Source organism: Carassius auratus, chromosome 6 (genome assembly GCF_003368295.1).
Source record: "Carassius auratus strain Wakin chromosome 6, ASM336829v1, whole genome shotgun sequence".
Lineage (NCBI taxonomy): Eukaryota > Metazoa > Chordata > Actinopteri > Cypriniformes > Cyprinidae > Carassius > Carassius auratus.
Window position 1 is genome coordinate 17,779,624 of NC_039248.1, and position 19,262 is coordinate 17,798,885.

General features: G+C 35.6%; 2 protein-coding genes, 2 non-coding genes and 1 pseudogene across 6 annotated transcripts in view; 2 read left to right on the forward strand and 3 right to left on the reverse strand.

Annotated features, from left to right (window-relative positions):
- rab6ba (RAB6B, member RAS oncogene family a) overlaps nucleotides 1-2,244 on the forward strand; it is a 75,375-nt gene extending 73,131 nt beyond the window's left edge. The window contains exon 8 of the mRNA XM_026264014.1: nucleotides 192-2,244. Within this exon, the coding sequence (XP_026119799.1) occupies nucleotides 192-256 (65 nt within the window). The 3' untranslated portion in view covers nucleotides 257-2,244. The remainder of the gene's footprint in view (nucleotides 1-191) is intronic.
- Nucleotides 2,245-3,758: 1,514 nt separating this feature from the next.
- Nucleotides 3,759-8,444, reverse strand: LOC113098982 (E3 ubiquitin-protein ligase rnf168-like). Of its 3 annotated transcripts, none has more exons than XM_026264043.1 (5): nucleotides 8,355-8,444; nucleotides 6,054-6,225; nucleotides 5,041-5,405; nucleotides 4,595-4,699; nucleotides 3,759-4,255 (listed from the first exon to the last, which is right to left on the reverse strand). In XM_026264043.1, the coding sequence occupies exons 3-5, from the start codon at nucleotides 5,373-5,375 to the stop codon at nucleotides 4,210-4,212; spliced, it is 486 nt and encodes a 161-aa protein (XP_026119828.1). In that variant the 5' UTR covers nucleotides 5,376-5,405; nucleotides 6,054-6,225; nucleotides 8,355-8,444; the 3' UTR covers nucleotides 3,759-4,209. The 3 variants fall into 3 exon arrangements, with proteins under 3 accessions (XP_026119828.1, XP_026119836.1, XP_026119822.1); XM_026264051.1 differs by lacking the exon at nucleotides 8,355-8,444 and adding an exon at nucleotides 4,439-4,453 and having other exon boundaries at nucleotides 6,054-8,124; XM_026264037.1 differs by lacking the exon at nucleotides 8,355-8,444 and having other exon boundaries at nucleotides 6,054-6,680.
- On the reverse strand, nucleotides 6,998-7,069 carry trnap-ugg (transfer RNA proline (anticodon UGG)). Its single transcript has one exon. It is a non-coding gene; the product is annotated as a tRNA-Pro (tRNA).
- On the forward strand, nucleotides 7,720-19,167 carry LOC113105169 (centrosomal protein of 63 kDa-like; annotated as a pseudogene).
- On the reverse strand, nucleotides 7,847-7,918 carry trnap-cgg (transfer RNA proline (anticodon CGG)). The gene has a single exon. It is a non-coding gene; the product is annotated as a tRNA-Pro (tRNA).
- Nucleotides 19,168-19,262: the final 95 nt, after the last annotated feature.

Consider the following 19,262-nt stretch of genomic DNA (forward strand, 5'->3'; position numbering starts at 1 on the left):
TTCGTTTTATAATTGATCATTAAATGTAATATTAAAAGTCTTCCACAAAAAAGAATAAAAATAAAGGATCATTAACATTATATCTCTTTTGCTTATAGCTGATTTTTTTTCTCACCTTTTATGTTCACATTCGTTCTCTGATGTAAATTCTTGATGTATTGAAGTGTTTATTCCTTAACAGCAATCTCCAGTGATTGACATTAAATTGGACAAACCACAGGAGCCTCCAACTACCGAGGGCGGATGTTCCTGTTAATCGCTCACATCTGATTTACAGCATCATCTACACCACATGCTTGTTGTGTTGCTTCCTCTTGGTTAGCCTCCAGTTGTGCTTTCAGATTGGATATTTGGCCTTCCCATCTGACTTTAGTAACTGGTTGGAATCAGTGTTACATCAATTTCAATTGTAAAATAGTATACTTTAGTTACAAAATTGCCAAAAATCCTAAAAATTCGAAAAGTAAAGGGCAAGAATCAACAAAAATGTAGACTATGTCCAACATTATACTTTTTGAAAATGTAGAGAGTTAGATTCTTTTCTTTGTTTTGTATTTTTGTATACAAGGATGAGCACTGAAACAGATGCATACAGAAAAAATTCTATAATTTTGCCATAAAATAAGCAGGATTTCAAAGGAAAGAGGGCAATCCAAACAACTAATAACCCACAGAATATGGAAAACATGCATGTTAGCCATTTTAAAAAGTATCATCTCAATCCTGCTGTCTACTGTGCACAAGATTATGTGAATCTCGATGCATTTCATGAAATCAACTTATTTTAGCCTTTTTTTCTTGCTGTGACAAAACTTGAAATTTTAAGTTCGTGTAAATGTGTCATTTCAGATCCCTTAAAACCTTTCCAAATTATGTGTGATTTTTTTGCTATGTTTATGTACAGTTTGTGTCCTAATTACACGGTTTATTGAATGTTTACAACATATTTTTTCTTTAGAATTTCCTGTTCGGAATGAAAGCAAACAGCTTGTGCAAACAACCTGATATCAAGAGAGGTGGAATGTTTCTTATTCTTTAAGTAAATTAGCTCATTTAGTGTATTGCAGATAGTCGGAAGACTAAAAACATGACAGAAGCAAATCATGCATCTAAACTAGGCCATTCATTTTTCATTGATTAGAATAATTCATTTGCACGCTAGCAGTTTCCACACTGATTCATCAAACAGTCCAGTTCTATTGTAAATATATCAGCTGTCGTTTTCAAACAGGCTTTAATATCAGAAATGCAAAGATAGGACATTCCTTCAAAAAATAACTGTAGTTCACTTTTAAGAATTAGCATTATGCAGCATTATAGTGTTTGCCTTGTGTAGGAACCCACTCATGTCCACAGCTGCTCTTTGGGCCAGTAAATTGTAGTGAACTGACCAGGGGGACACAGATTGTGTAGTATATTAATTTATCTGAAATGTATTTAGTGTGAATCCTTAATGCACTTTTTCAAGAAAGGAAGATGTAAATGTTTCAAAATTGCTGTCAAACGTCTCTGTCCTTGAAACCACTTTAGAGTTCAAACTGTAGCGTTCTTCTCTTGTGAAAGTCTCCCGAGGGTCGCTGTACAGATAAATTATTTGTAAAGTTGCTTCACATAACCCAGATACGAGTCGCGACTAGCTATTTGTGACGTCAAGGAATTGTGAGTAGGAACACATGACGTTAGCGCCCCCAAAATGTAGAAATGCCACAATTTTCTTACTAAATCCAGCAGATTTTAGTTGGAATGGAAGGTAAACTCCACTGAATTGCAGCACAGTTTAACCCTTTTGCTTTCTATTTTTGGATCGTTTGAAACATTAAAGGGAAAATGAGATCTGTCTGTGCCAATGCTTACTCACATCACCCAGAGCTTCGGAAAAAAGATGTCACTTAACGGAAGCTGGATGGGGTTATTTATTGGTTTTGTTTACATTTCGTTTTCTGTCTTCTGAAAAGAGGTTCTCATTTGAATTTAATAGGGTGCAGATGTATGAAATCATATAGTCAGTGTACCTGTACTACCGGAAGTCATTGTGATTGACACCACGCTACATCAGCCTTGGGTGAATGTCTGTGCGTGAATTATGCTTTTAAGGGTGCAGCCATTCCCTGTGTATATGTTTTAGCTCAGCGGAGCCAGCCTGATTGATTCAGAGCTAGCTTTACCATTCACACTGTATAGAAGTCTAGCATGTTGGTCCAAATCAGTAAAATCAATAAAAGTGTCTTATTACCAAAAAAAAAATTGTATTGACTATTCTTACTTTACTTTTTAAATTATTTTCTACTTAATATACTGTGTATGATCAATGTTTGGAATAAGAATTGGCATTTTCTATATATTTTTAAAAGTCTCAACATTTCTTTGATGAAACACAGTAAAAAGAGTAAGATTGTAAGTAATATTGTTATTGTAGTAATATTTCACAATATGACCTTTTTATGTTTCATCAAATAAATGCATGCAGGCATCGTGATATCACTATACACACACAAACGTACAGGAAGCTATTTTTATTAGGTTGTCTTCTCAAGAATAGTAAACATCAGGAAAGAGCCTTAAATTATAGCTGTCCAATTAAGCTGTATATTTTTACACGTGAAACCTTTGCGGGACTTGTCAAAACAAGTCAAAGCTTAATCCAATACATCTCAAAACAGATTTAGATAGGTGTATAGGTTAAACCAGTTCACGCTCATTATTGAAACTGAGAACATTTTCTGTTTGACTTCTGATCAATGTTAGTGAGACTCATAAATCAGCAGTTGTCTGTTGGACCTGTGTTACAGGAACCTGTGAAGCAACAGCACAGACAGAGACTGCTGAATGGCCTCATGGATAGTCATTTTTATAGCACATGGTTCTTTGATTCTACCACATTCAGTAGTAGAAGGATCTGTTGTCGGAATATGATAACAGCTTAATGGTTGTTTTACAACTTTGTTTTGGCTGTGCGATCTGCACGTGAAGCCTTCTGAGGAAATATAAAGATAGGCCTACAGTTTGTTATTCTTTCACTTTCCAGGAATTCACATCAAGAATTCCTATGAAATGTTTTGAGTTTTTGTTTTTGTTTATTTCTGTATCATTCTTTAGAGTTAGCAAATTGCTATTTAAGATTTTCTCAGAAAATGGCACGTGCAGGTGCGTTTATAGAGACACATCTTTTGCTAATTGTAATATGGGAAACTTTGGTAAAGCAAAATAGTCAAAACATAAAAGAAGGCAAGTGTTTAATGAAAAGCTTATATAATCCATTGACAAAAAAGCGTTGTATTTTTGTTCTTTTGCCGACTCACTACAGGGAATATCACCATATGTCACAAGCATGAAATATACTTCTGTATTTTGTATGTAATCAACATGTTTATCTAGCTGAAGATGGAAGCTGTTTTATTTAAATCACTTACCCTATGACCTCAATCATCATCAAGTCACTAAATGCTCATTAAATGATCTTAAAAAAACCTGCTTTGTAAAATGAGCTCAAACTAATGAAATTTAAGGATTTTTATTTTGGAATACATTTCTTTTGTATTTATAAAATGCTAATTGAATTTAATTTCATATAATTTTTCTTAGTAAAAGTCTAGGTATTGCATTTATTTTATTCTTTGAAAACAACATTTTCTTTATAATGACATTAATCTCACAAATGTGTCTTTATATAAAAAGTGAGACCGTCTGAAGCACCCTGCTCTATATAGCCTTGTAAAACAGGATGTCAACATTTGCTGTTTAAGAAGAAACCAACGACATTTAACAATCAGAATTTTTTATTTACAAGCATTTATAAATTATATAAATAACAAAGTTTATAATAACTTAAAAGAGTCCATTTGAGACATGGGGGAGATGTTTCAAGGGGAAGATGCCATCTGAGACCCTCTCTCTCTCGGGACAGCTGAAACAAGCCCGGCCTCAGCCGCTGGGACGGATTAAAGGTGGAATACCTAATGAGAACTTCCCCTCAGATGGAGGAGCGGGATTCAGACTTGTGGCTATTCAATTGGAAAATTCAGTCACAGAAGCACATGGAGGGGATTGGGTTCATTTAAACAACCTTTTCCAGGACCGACTGTTGCTCCAGCTCTTTCAGTATGCCAGGCGTAATTAGAACATGGCATACACTTTTAACGACAGCAGCAAAACATACGGAAAGTCTAGTGTTTCTATTGTTAATCCTTTGTTTATGGTCCATTCCACTTTTCAAATAATCTCTTCTGATGAAAGCCTTCGCCATGACATCATCTGTCTGTGTCGAGAGACAAAGGTAAAAGTGAGTGTGACTGAAAAATGCTCAATCGTTAACATTATTCAATCCCAATAATGTTACAATATTTGTGTACATGATAGTATTCCGATCCCTGAATAATTATTTTTATGCCATTAAAGTGACAGTTCACCCCAAAAAATGAAATTTCAGGCATTTACTTACCCTCAGGTTGCTCAGCTGAAATAAAATGTAACAACATATAGGTAAGTAAATGACAGAATTTCCATTTTTTGGGGAACTATCTTTTTAATCTTTCACACTGCTTATAAAATGCAGTTTCGAACTGCTGTTGATCAATGCAGAAGGATGAAGTCTCACATATTGCAGGTGGGAACAATCCTCTCTTCAGGATGGCTGGACAAATTCATTCTCTTAAGGAAAGCTGGGAGTCGGAATTTGGATCCGCAGTGTTTTGGCACTTGACTAAAACCAGAGACAAGAGGAAGTTAGGTATGAATGGGAACACAAATGCATTCATTCTTATGCTCAGGATTATTTTCTAGCTACTGCTACAGACACTCTAAGGTTTCTCTTTAAGTATAAAATGTGATCGGGGATTCGAGACTGAATGCTCTACTAACAGAATCACACATAACAACAGGTGCACATTTTCTGATAGTATTCTAATTAGTTCATTGTTGTAATAAGACTTTTCCTTAATTATATCATCAGGTTGCATCCACCTTTTCTTTATTAAATTCCCTTAAAAGTATCGAATCAATCAATCAATCAATCAATCAATAAAATTAAAGTGACCCACTCACCATTCAGCCTGGGATGAGGGCAGCGCCTGCATATTAGTGTTTTTCCCCTCTTTCTCCTTTTCCTGCTCTCTCTCGTCCTCTTCCTCCTCTTGCTCTTCACAAATGTTGTCCCACAGTTGGCTGTTAACAAAAAGAGCCTCCTGCAAGCTGAGCCCTTGGCCCACACATGTCACCTGGCGACAGAAGGGACAGCGAATGGTGCGCAGGCCGCTGCTGTGCTGCCCCATTGCCTCCAGACAGGGGGTGCAGAATGTGTGGTTGCAGTGGAGGGTTCTGGGAACGCGGTCGATGCGGGAGTAATGCAGGTAACAGACCCCACATTCCTGATCCTCCATGACTAAAAACTGAAAACTGTTTCGCGTAATCTGCAAAAACAAGAAAATAATATGCAACTTTCAAACCCATTCCATTCATATTCCAGTGTTGTTTGTTCGTTTTTGTAATGCCTTATTATTAGAAATGATGACAGAACTTTCAGATTTGTGTGAACTGTCCCTTTAAGCTCAGAAAAGTGACATTTAAAATCTTGAAGCAGATGGCAAAGCCATCGCCAGATCGACCCCCACTGACTATTCATCTCATGCTGCAGACCACCTGTTAGTCCAGAATATAATATTAATTTAGTTTGACCTCCTTCGACCTCTGAGTACCAATGCATTGCAGACAAAACAATACTGCAATGAATGACAAGATCTCTGGTTTCTGCTACCATGAGAACATCTACAAATTCAGTTTACCAATACAATATTCAATTGATAGAATATTTCAGAACAAAGCATAATTTGACATAATGTTATATGTGTAGTTGGTTTTGTTGTCTTTTTAGTGATAGCCAAGTAAAAGATTATATGAGAACATCCTTAGTCAAAGTGTAACTTGACTTGTGTTGACAAACCATCTAAACAGTGTGTTCTATCTTTATCATCTTAAACAGCACACTGCAAAATCACTCAACTAGTTTTAGTCCAAATCAGAATCAGTTTTGAAAGAAAGAAATCAAGAAATATACTTACAGAAGAATAACTCGTAAATCCTCGCAGATCTTTGTCAGGAGATGAGCTCTGATTGAGAATGACTGGTGTGTGAATGAGAGCAAGCTGCCTCTGTTGTCAGTGTGAATAACCGCCTCGTGTTTTAAAGCGGCTGTGGAGTCGTGGGGGAGGTGATACATGTCTTTCTCCTCCCCTATTGCCAGACAAAGCAAATCTCACTAGTTCTTCAGAAATCTGTCTACATGCTATCATTGCAGAGAATCATTAAGATTTCCTGTGAGTTCAGAAATTCCATGTTTAAAGGAAATGCCAAGGAAAAACTTGCGAAGACATAAAGAAAACCCCTGAGGGAGTAATGTCTTCTGTAGCACATAAAGAAATGCAATGAATAAAATGAGATAATGTAATAATTATAATATCTGTAATCTGATCAAATGTGACCCTGGACCACAAAACCAGTCATAAGTAGCATGGGTATATTTGTAGCAATAGCCAACAATATGTATGGGTCAAAATTATAGATTTTTCTTTTATACCCAAAATCATTAGGATATTAATTAAAGATCATGTTACATGAAGATATACGGTAAATTTCTTATACAGCAAATATATCTTAATTTACTAAAAAAAAATTATTAATAAAATTCATTGCTAAGAACTTTTAAGGCAATTTTCTAAATATTTAGATTTTTTGCACTCTCAGACTCAGATTTTCCGATGGATTTATCTCAAATACTGTCATATTCGAACAAACCATAAATCAATGGAAAGATTATTAATTCAGCAGACCCTTATGATTGGTTTTGTGGTCCAGGGTCACATATGCCTTTCTAATTACAATTACATTCAATATGACTCCACCAAATAGTCTTCTGTATTTTGCTTATATACTAGTATCTATACTTTCCAGTATAATAACCAAGAACTATTAACAAATATTCTCACAAAAACACCTAAAAAAAACAGGGCTCGTCCGGGATTTGAACCCGGGACCTCTCGCACCCAAAGCGAGAATCATACCCCTAGACCAACGAGCCACCTGGAGGATGGACTGTGTTCATGACATCTAAACATTCCTAAAACATTGACAATAGTTTTCCACAAATATTTATGCATTTTAATTATAATGCTGTGTCGAAGTTATTCTGATTAACTAAATTATTCGTTGATATTAGACGCAAATATTGTTGTTAGTACTCTGCATAAGAATCTACACGCGTCAGTCAGGGACGTTGTCACTAATGCTACGTACTTATGCTGCCTTCACATGCTATCGGGAATTTCATATTTCCCATTTAGGAAGTAGTGATTACGAGCTTGTAATCAAGTGCTTTGATGTCGAAAAGAACAAAATATAGCATCGCACTGGTTGACTATCATAAACATTCACCGAGCTAACGTTACACATGCAGTTTGCTTACAATTTTGAAATTTCGGTCAAATACATGCGTATTTCAATGTTTGTACAACAAACAATATGCTTCGGATGTTCGTTCACATCTAGCATATAACTATACTAACGTTACTTTGGCGACAAGACAAAGCACTGGCACCGGAAAAAGGTTGTCCCCTCCACCGTGTTTAAAGATTATGACCCGTCCACCTCGGAATCTCTGGTATCAAAATTATTTCCGTTTTCCCCAGTAGTAAATGCGACTTGAGAGGCGTTCGAGTATAATTTCCGATCATGAAACTCGTTTTTACGGTAATTCCGAAAGCACGAGAAGGTAGCATCAGTCATTTTCACAAGAAACACCGCTAAGGTAGACGACATTCTATTTTATTACTCTAAGTAGACAGACAATTAAAAAAATGGGCTCGTCCGGGATTTGAACCCGGGACCTCTCGCACCCGAAGCGAGAATCATACCCCTAGACCAACGAGCCTCGTGCAAAACATATTATGACCCGAGACAATACATACCTACATAGTCACAGTTGCTTACCATTAGTCAATTTCTTTTTTTGCTATATTTAAGTTACGCTATATCTACGCATATCAAATTTACTCTACTGAGCAGCATCAAAACAACAATTACCGATTCTTATGAGCCTCGCAAGACGCAAGAGCTGGTTGAGCTCTTCCCACATTTCAGAATGTAAGTTACACGACAAACTTAAAAGTACATTTTAAATGAACGTTACAGTAACATAATGGCAATTGTGTGTAAATATAAATTACAGGAAAATCCGCATACTTTGTATCCATATCTACTTATCTAACGTTAACTACTTAACGTTACCAAAAACATGCGTATTGTAAACACTCTTGTATTAATAAAGCTGAAGTTTATTATATTATTGTTTGCTGTAACCTAATCACCTTGGTATCCGTATGCAATAATCGGTGGGTGAACTAATATTTTGAAGCTCTCGCATTCTCTACTAAAGCTTACTCTGTTGATCCATCATAAGATGTCAACACACCTCATGGTCGAATAAATTACCCACAGTCCTTTGCGGACTGCTCTTCCTGTGCCCGTCAGGCAGTCAGCAAAAAGATTAGTTATGTTATATGTACATTACACCTTCGTGTAAAATAATCTTTTAAACCAAATGTATAAATACAACAAGTGCGTAAAAACACATACAACAAATAAATATAGTTATTTTTGCTTCTGTGACAACTAAATACAGTCTGTTATATTCAATAAGTTTTACATTTAAAAAGCATTTAATTGCACTATCCCAAATTCTAAGCAAATTAATCAGGGTATGTTGAATACTATTAAATACAATATAAATACATTATTAAAATACCATAGACTGTATAAGAAAAATACATAGAAAAATAAATCCTTGAAAGGGACTTTGATACTGTACAAACACGTCCAATGAGAAGCCGTACTGTGAAGCACGTGACACCGCGGAAGCTCAGGCAGAGTGGCTGTTCTGTTCTCTTATGTTGTGATGTTCTTGGTTGTTTGCGTTCAACTGTTGTGTTTCTGTCACCTCTACAACCCCAGCTGACAAACATGATGTCAAGTGTCTCAGAAATTGTAAGTGAGGTTTGTATTTAAAAAAAATAAACTTAAACAAATTTATCTCGAGTTCAAAGATTGTAGTGCACATTCACTTTCTGTGCAAACACAGTAAAGTAAATGTACGTACTATTTCTCCACTCTTAGGCAATTGTTAACCAAGTTAGTTAACGTTAGTGATTTATTAGTAACAAACCAAAAAAAAAAAAAAAAAAAACGTAAGACCTGGTGTGAAAAAATAACAAAAATCAATTTTCAACCTAATTATATCACATTGTATTCAGTTTCTAATAATAGCTCAGCACTCAATACCTCGTTATTATTAGAACACCACCGACTCATTCTATTTCTGTTAATATATTTTACCAATTAAATACATTTATGGCTGATTCTGAAGTCTCAGTAAGTCAGAAATCAACTTGAAATATAAACTCAATGATATCAGTGCACACCAATGGAATTTGTTATAGTTGTAGGTCTCCTTTGAAACTAATCTCTATGCAGACACATTTTTTGTCAGAATGCTTACACCCATCATGTCTGATCATGTTTTTTTTTTTCTCAGGCATGCTGTACTGATCTTTTGTAATTAAGTATGTACACAGAAGATCACTGAGAAATGATGGAGGAATTTCTGAGCATGCTCCGTGATCATGATGTCAGGTACATGGCAGAATTCAAATTCTGAGCAATCCACATATTCACTTGTGTTATTGCATTTGCATACAGCATCCACTATTTGCTCTACTTGGGTTTACACTTTCCCCCTGCCGTTCATCTCCTCAGTTCTGTCCTGTCATCCTTCTAGCTGGAATTACAGGATCTGATGCGGCAGATTGACATCGCGGTGGGGCACATGCAGCATGAATGGGAGGCAGAGGTTCGAGCCATGGAGCTGCGTGTGCAGAATACGCAGGAGGAACTCCAGTCACCAGAGCTCTGCTCGACAAGAGGAGCTCAGAGGTGGTGTATTGTCTCTTGTTCATCGCCCCTGGCAGACCCTTAGGGAGAGGGAGGTGATGATGCTGCTGGAGCTCCAGAGGGGTGGTTTCCAAATGCTGAAATTGTTAGTGGAAAAGGGGTTGCAGCAGGTGAACTGCATAGACTACTAGAGTAGACTAGACTGAATGCTTCTGTGTGAGCATTGTTATGAGCATGAGCTATGTGACATATTAGATAGGAGAGGACTATTGTTGGTAAAGCTACATTGATTATTTTGATTGACTGCTATGTCAGTATTTCTTGCATAGGATTCTGTGATGACATATCAAGATCTTGACACTATTACCATAATACAGTAGTCAACATTTGAAGCCGATCGAAAATGTTCAAATGTTGACTAGTGTATATCGTTTAGGTATTGTTTTCATTTTGTTAGATCAGCCAGACATGACACGTATCAGAATAACTGACTGAATATTAGATAAAAATGCAGACAATTACATGCTTTTAATGTTGTCTTAAATTAACATAATATCATATTAAATTGGCAAATTCTGTATCACATTAAATTGTTAAAAGAATATTAATGTTATTAATAGTTAATTACTTAATGGGTCTACAATGTAAATGTAATTATTCCAGAAATCTGATATCATGTTGAAAATATGCGCTTCACCATCTAATTACAAAATAAAATAATGAAATATCAGTATAACTGACTAATAAATGCATTAGATTAAAATGTAGATACAAATAATGTTGCCTTAAATTGTATGATATTATATAAATTCAGTAATGTTATATCTCATATCATTATAATGTAATTACTGCATGGGTTTCAAAAGTCTGATATTATGTTGAAAGTTCATGTGTTAATATCAAATTTTAAAATTGAAAAAAAAACATTTTGAAAAATCTGAAATAAACATTATCAAATTGTTTTGGATATTCCAAATACTAAATTGTTAATATTACATTTTTAAATTTGTCTTTGCACTTAAATTATTAAGCTGATAAAAAAAAAAAAAAACATTTAATTCTGGAAAAAATATTTATTTGATCTCAGACTTTTGAATCACTATATATACAGTACAGACAAAAGTTTGGACACATCTTCTCATTCAAAGAGTTTTCTTTATTTATCATGACTATGAAAATTGTACAGTCACACCGAAGGCATCAAGGGCTATTTGACCAAGAAGGAGAGTGATGGGGTGCTGCGCCAGATGACCTGGCCTCCACAGTCACCGGACCTGAACCCAATCCAGATGGTTTAGGGGTGAGCTGGACCGCAGACAGAAGGCAAAAGGGCCAACAAGTGCTAAGCATCTCTCGGGGAACTCCTTCAAGACTGTTGGAAGACCATTTCAGTTGACGACCTCTTGAAGCTCATCAAGAGAATGCCAAGAGTGTACAAAGCAGTAATCAAAGCAAAAGGTGGCTACTTTGAAGAACCTAAAATATGACATATTTTCAGTTGTTTCACACTTTTTTGTTATGTATATAATTCCATATATAATTCCACGTGTTAATTCATAGTTTTAATGCCTTCAGTGTGAATCTACAATTTTCATATTCATGAAAATAAAGAAAACTCTTTGAATGAGAAGGTGTGTCCAAACTTTTGGTCTGTACTTTGTATATATATATTTGCGTCTTGACCGCATCATGCAGATACCATGTCTTAAGTCATTGTCTATGTTGTAAGGAGATTGCATTCCACTAGGTGTCATGCTTGAGTTACTTTTCACACTAGCTGTGATAAGCATGGTCTTATGTTCTGGGGCAACAACTAGACGAGATGCAAGCAGGAAAACAAGAGAGCTGATCGTGAAGTATGAAGAACAGCTGGAGCGTGTAAAAGATGTACCATTAGCTTGTATTACTATAATATATATACGTATATATATATATATATATATATATATATATATATATATATATATATATATATATATATATACGTATATATATATATATATATACGTATATATATATATACGTATATATATATATATATATATATATATATATATATATATATATATATATATATATATAGCAGCAGTACTGTATATTTTATTGTTATACTCACAGTATTTATCTGAAACACACTGTAGGATGTGATGTGATGTGATGTGAAACACAGCTATGAAAAGCTGCAGTGTAAGCATCTGAAAGAGGCAGGAGAAGGAGCTCTGAGCAGAGAGGAGGACAGGACTGAACTGTCCTGCCCCAAAAACAAGTTAGTGATACAGAGACTGGCTGACAATTAAGTTGACTTCATTTTTGTTTATTTAGCATTAAAGTTCATTGAACATTTATTTGTGAATGCAGGATTTTCTTTAGCTATCGGCAGATTATTTATATAACCAAAATTTACGATGAAATTCTGAACCCTTATGAAACAAAAATATATTGCAGTATATTGTAAAATATCATGTAATATATTAGGCATATATTCGTATATATATTTATTTTTTCCAATATATTGCAATATATTGAAAGCGGCAATCATTTGTATATTTTGCAACATATTATATAATATATGTATCATCAATATATTATTAAATGTATTCAAATATATAATATATTAGAAAATTAAAAGGGAAAATAATATATTACAATATATCACAATATATTTTAAGAAATATATTGGTAAATATATTTTCCTTTCGTAAGGGAAAGCTTGTCAGAATTCTATAGTTTGATGCATTTTATTACTTTGAAAACTGTATATAAATATGAATTAGGAATCTTTCAATAACAATTTATTAACATTTTAGAACAATGCAATACTGTAATGATTGAGATGTACAAATAAATCAAAACTAAAAAAAAACTGATGGATTTTCTATTTGATTCTCACATTTAAAAAAAAAATATTTATGGATAATCAAATAATCTGCAAAGTTTTGGTCATGTTGATAATTTGTGAGCTTTAAATATTTGTGTATCAGATATGATGCTGTAGACTTTGTATGGTTAAAAGGGTTTTATTTCAGGACTGATAACTGAATAAAGCGTGACATTTAAAAAAAAAAACTGGTTAAAGTAGCTCATACATAGCTATGAGCTCACAACTGTTTTTTTTTTTCAAGTTTTTTTTTTAATATTAATATGTGAGAAATGTCTCAGGGTGTAGGTCAGACACCGGAGCAGGGGGAACTGCAGCGGCTGCGCTCTCAGCTGCAGAGGGCTCAGGACAGCCTACAGACACAAGAACTGGAACTGGAGAGACTTCGGCTGCTTCAGGATGAGCTGGGAGACTCCCTCAGGGAACAGCAGAATAGTAGAGGTGGACTTTAGAACATAGTGCAGAGTGTGGTGTTTAGAACACAGAGAGCACAGTGTGGTGTGGCATGAGAAACAAAAGGAAGAGGAGGTATATGCTACCTGGGGAGATCCCACCTGAGAGCTTAAAGGGTTAGTTCACCCAAAAATGACATTTCTGTCATTATTTCTTAATTTTTATGTTGTCACAAAACCCATCTTTTGTTCATTTTCAGAACACAAATGAAAATACTTTTAAATATTCACTCATCATTTTTGAGTGAGAGTCCAAAAAGTACATAAAGGCTTTGTAAAAGTGATCCATATGAATCAAGAAGTTCAGTCTTCTTAAGAGATATGTTCACTTTATGTAATATATATGTAATTAAGTTGATCTATGCACATATATAGAACAAAGGAACATGCTTCCTTGACGCACAAGAACTAATGTTTACCATATTTCAATGTTTATATGCATGTCCATATGCTGTCCAATGTTTACATAAAAGCCTAAAATAAATCTTTTCATCAATTAAAGCAATCATGTTTCTTTTGAGGACTTGGATTAAACTGCTCAATACATATTGATTACTTATCCATGTCTTTATGAATCTAATAAATGTAATAATTACTCATGAATCAGGTTGATACAGGTGCACAGTTTCCAGTTAACAGTCCATTGAAGGGAAATGTTATTACGGCAGTGGGTAATCTTCAGAGCCGGACAGTAACGGAGTACATATACTTGAGTACAGTACTTAGGTACAATTTTGAGGGATCTGTACTTTACTCGAGTATCATTTTTGGGGAGTACTCATGACTTTACTCAAGTACATTTGAGAGGCAAATATTGTACTCTTTACTCTGCTACATTTCTATCCATAACCATAATCTTTCTGTACATAAATGTAAGCACTGTGGCAGTAGTAATGCAATATTTAGAAAATGTTCTCTTGATACTCAAGTACTTTTAAAAACAAGTACTTCAGTACTTTTACTTAAGTAGACATCTGACTGCAGTACTTTTACTTGAGCTTGAGTAAAATTTAGCAAGGGGTATTTGTACTTTTACTCAAGTAATGAAGCTGTGTACTCTGTCTGCCTCTGGTAATCTTACATTTTGGGGTTGTTTCTCACACAAAATAAACCTTCAGACTTTAGTTATACAAAAAATATAGTGCAAAAGTTGTATTGATCGCTTTTTTGTTTTTTGTAATTTTTGCTTTTCATTTTATTTTAAGAATATAAATATTCCAACATCACTTTAAGGCAGCATTAGATGCTGGTTTAATAGCTGAAGCATTATTAGTTGAGCAAAGCACTAAATGCTATTTTATATCAAATAATTGAATAATGTTAACAATATTCTCTGCAGGTTTTGATGAGCTGAAGGCCACACTGCATGCCCAGGATCAGATTGTACATAGTACAGGAATCCAGCAGCAGAATTATGATGGGAAGTGACCCGAATTAACCAAACTCTGCAAGCAAAAGAAGAAGTCATTAGGTATATTTTCATCTGCCTTTTTTAAATATCAATGTACGATATATCATTTGACTATGGTCCAAAAGTAACTTGCTAGGTATCAATGTCAGTATGCAACCATGCTTAACAAATCACTTATCTCTTTGTATAGGTCTCTAGAGGAATGTTTAGCATCACATGGTTTATCTCCAAACTTGGCCTCCCTTAGACAAGATCTGGAGAAAGTCACAGCCAAGTTAAACAGTTCGCAGACGTGTGAGAATCACCTGAAAGCTGAGGTCATCAGACTTTGAGAGAAGTGAGATGTTTTTGAAATGTCTCTTCATGACAATATACAGCAGCAGCAACTAATAATAGAAAGCTTATTCTGGAATATTAACCTTGAACTCTATTTTGTTTTGTCAGGTTGGAGAGCATGAGAAAGCATAAAGCAGAGATGAGCAGATGAGAAAATGAATGGAAACAGATGGAGGAGGAACACGTTCTCTGTACAGCTGAAATCAAACGTGTACGCACAATAAGCAATATGCTTTTTACAGTTTGAGGTTTAATGTATTATCAGAGCGAAATGAGATTGACAATGAGAGTTATTAGATTTATAAATACTGTATGTACAAATTACTGATGACCATATGGGGTCAAATTGAACTCTTTAAACTCCATAACTCCATAGTGAAGTGCAGAGCTTGAAAGGGCCGAACAGACTCTTGTGGGGAATTGGAGGGAATGAGGATGGAGGTGTCTCAGTTAACCAGCGAACTTCATCAGCATGACATCACCATTGCCATGCTCACTGGCTCCGCCTCCAGTATTGAGCGACAGTTATGGACAGAAGTGGAGCGAGCAGAGCGGGGGGCATCAAAACTCAAGGTTCAACCTGTCCAGATTAGTATCACCTGCTATTTATTCCCCAAAAGTGCTTGTTTATTATATCATGAATAAACTGAATGTTGGTTTTTGTAGGTGACACAGGTCCATCTTGAAACTCTACAGCTTGAGAATCAGCATCTTCATCTTCTTCAGAGAGTCGAGTCATTCTTTTGCTCTGTAACCCTTAATTTACTTTAAACGTGTACATTTAAATAATGTTCAGTGCATCTGCATTAACATCATTTGAAAAAATTATTGGTCCCTCTGTTTGTAACAGCAGTGGTTCTCAATATTTTTAACTAAAAGGCCTCCTGCTGTCCAGTATTCAACGGCCTCATGATTTCTGCTAGTATAATGAATATACTGTGTGTTTTCAAAGAGCTTGTTTCATGAACAGATCTGACCATGTCAATAATTTAAATTAATGAACCAGAACAAGAACTGAATGTTATTTAATAGAAATAAAGAATTTATTTTAAGACTTTTTAATCATGCTGAGGCCCTTGAAGGTTTGCTGAGCCCCCCTGGGTGTTTTAGGCGGCTGAGTTTATGAGTGATGAGATGCTTTAAAACTTGGACAAAGTACTTCGTAGACAATATTGTCTGACTGTGTTTTTGAATCAGTTGTGTGATTGTGTATTTTAACCTTTAACAATGCTTGCAATGCGTAGACTTACTATAAACATGGTTTTTGTTACTTTTTGCAAACTGAGAGATGAAGTTATGATGCAAGGAAGATTATTTGTTTCCATACTTGAATTTTACAAGCTTCATCATGGCTCATTACATTTTCTCTTTGTTTGTATGTCAGAAGGGTGATGGAGAACTGTTCAGTAGTGTTAAACATTTAGGATCAGTATTTTGATGCACTATGGCTGAATTCATTTGATCAAAAATACAGTAAAACAGTAACACTGTGAAAAATTATTACTGTTAAAGGGCTGTTTTCTTTTTAATATATTCTAAAATGTAATTTATTCCTGTAATGGCAAAGCTATGTTTTTAGCATCCTTTATTTCAGTCTTCATTGTCGCATGATCCTTAATAAATCAATGTAACATGCAGATAAAGAAATGGTTTTTTTTATTATCAATGCTAAAAATGGTTGTGCTGCTTCCCCTCAGAATTCTATGATCAATAGAAAGTTGAACAGCATTTATTTAAAATAAAAAAACACAAAACATTTATGTTACAAACATTATATAAATGACTTTACTGTTGCTTTTGATCAATTTAATGCAAAATGTAAAATGCGTAATGCAAGAACAAAGTCACTTTACACAACATTTTGAATGGTAGTGTACTGTATGTAAGTGCATTATGTTGTTGTGTTTGTTGTGTGATGTCATAGATCTGATGAGGATCTACAGCGCAGACACTGGGAGGTGCTGCAGGCCATGGAGACTATGAGGATCAAATACAGATGCTTCTCAAACAGCTTGAGAATCTGTCACGAACTGGCCAATCACAAGAGAGCAGGATGGCAGGTTCCCCGGCCCACTCTTCTGCATCGTCTGCCTCATCTTCATCTTCAAGCTGTAAAGCCCACAGAATGGCAGCTCTTCTCAGCGCGGTGGTTAATGGAGAGGAAGCTCAAGCTTCCAGCTCAGTAGACAACTTTCTGCCTTTGGTCAGTAATAGAGATATGGGTCAGTGACATGATGTCTCCATCTGTTCATTTCAAAAAAATGTCTAAGTATCACAATGAAGAAAAAAACACTTGTTTACTTGTCAAACTTTTTATTTTATTTGTTAGGAAACAAGCATGAATGTTTATTTATAAGACTTTGGGACATGCTTTAAACAATATTTTTTCAATATTTTGTGGACACTGTTACTTGCCATTAACCCATATACACAATATACTCCAGATGGGCCCCAAGAATGGGAATACTATAGTATACTATTTTTTTATTTATTTTTTTGACACACTGCTTTTATAAGAATGCTTGCCCACGGTAGCATTTGCACAACATCCTTAATGGTCGTTTCCTCCCTCTTCCTCCAGGACTCCACTGGATCTCCAAATAGCTCAGTGACTACACGGTTTGTGGAGGAGGAAACGCTAAGGTCTCAAAAGCTGCTTCAGAGACTGGACGCTCACATTCAGACCATGAAGCAGGAAAACGCCAGCACCGTCTCCGAATACCTGGGCAAGGACTGCAGCCCCCAAATAGCCACTGAGGGCCTTGATCTGAACTTGCAGAGATATGTACAGGTGATGATCTTTCTCTATGGCCATTTCTATTTGAGAAGAAGAATGTCTTCTGGCAGCTAGTCGGGATTCATAGAAGCTGCAACATGATTGGAAACGATCAGTGCAGCAAAAATGACACCAAAGCAGTGCCAAACAACTTTTGTCCCAAAAGTGCTGAATACCTCTATGATTATGTCACCAATGAAGAAATGACCACATATACACTCCCTATTCCCTTGACCTTTGACCTTGACCTTTGACCTTTCATATGGCCTCTTGCGTCCACCACCATTATCTTTTTGAGCACTTGAGACATCCATACTGCTTTGCTGTGCCTTTTTGAAATTTTCCTTTCTTATGCAATCAATATTTATGTACACAGTAACCTAACATATATATAAAAAAACATATTTTTTGTAAACCTACTGATATGATTGTGTTGTAAGGGTTGAATTAAAAGAGCTCGAGTTTGTGTGAATGGTTTAATTTCCTCGACACTTTGTGCTTTGGGGAAAAGGCTGTTTGGACATGTGATGGGATCAGATCGTGTTCCACAGCGGAGATGTAAAGTTGACGTCAAACACACAAGCTTTCTCTCAAGTCTCCACCTATGTGGCCTATCATAGCTTTCTTTAATGATTCAGTACAGTTTCACCCCAAGAATGCACAGATTGTGCCAGGACTGACCGTTTACAGCACACACTCACAAACACATACTACAGCAACGCACACGTTCAACATGAGAAACTGATGGAATGTTAATGTCATCCATGTGGGATCCTGCACATGGAAATAGCCAAAGGCTGTTATTGAGCACAGACTCATATATTACCAACGGAGTGATACTGAGTGGGAGACATGTGCTCCCTCGCTTTGAGAAATGGAGGGAATAGGAATATCCTAAATCTAATTTGTTTTGGAATGTGTCTCTTTTTTTTTCTCTCTCACTCCTTCTTCCCTTCCTCAGATTAGCAAGTGCTGGAAATATGTTTTGCCGGGCTCCGGTCCAGCGGTTTTGCGATCAAAATTCCGTAACCCTGGATACTAGGCCTGCAAAGCTCAACAAACAGCACTGAGGAATTTGGCAATGTGGACGTTTACTCTTTCGCTTGCGGAGGAAAAGCATTTTTGATTGCAAGTATCTTATGAATCTTGGGGCCCTGGACTAAGTCAAGGGCAAACTGACAGATTAATCAACACTCGACTTGCTTAATGGTTGAACTGTGGCCAAGAATGCACCTGATAATTTTGTTTTGAACAGTTAAAACTGTTGCTTTAAAAGGTCATAACTTTCCGAATGTAATTCTTTTGCGCTGAATGGACTTCTTGTAAGATGGAAATCAGTCATAAAGCTCTTGAAAGTCTCGCTCTAAACATAAAGGCGTAGTTCAACCCAAAATGTAAACTTTTATCCTTTACTCATTTACACTTCATTTAGCTTCATGTTCTTCTAATTCTGTAAATAATAATTATTTTCTGTGG

Excerpts from the sequence above, each read along its gene's own strand:
- LOC113098982 (XM_026264043.1), bottom strand. The coding sequence starts at position 5,375 with ATGGAGGATCAGGAATGTGGGGTCTGTTACCTGCATTACTCCCGCATC. Across the intron at positions 4,700-5,040 it reads CCCTCATCCCAGGCTGAATG|TCAAGTGCCAAAACACTGCG; the intron begins GTGAGTGGGTCA and ends CTCTGGTTTTAG. Across the intron at positions 4,256-4,594 it reads ATTGTTCCCACCTGCAATAT|ACAGATGATGTCATGGCGAA; the intron begins GTGAGACTTCAT and ends CTCTCGACACAG.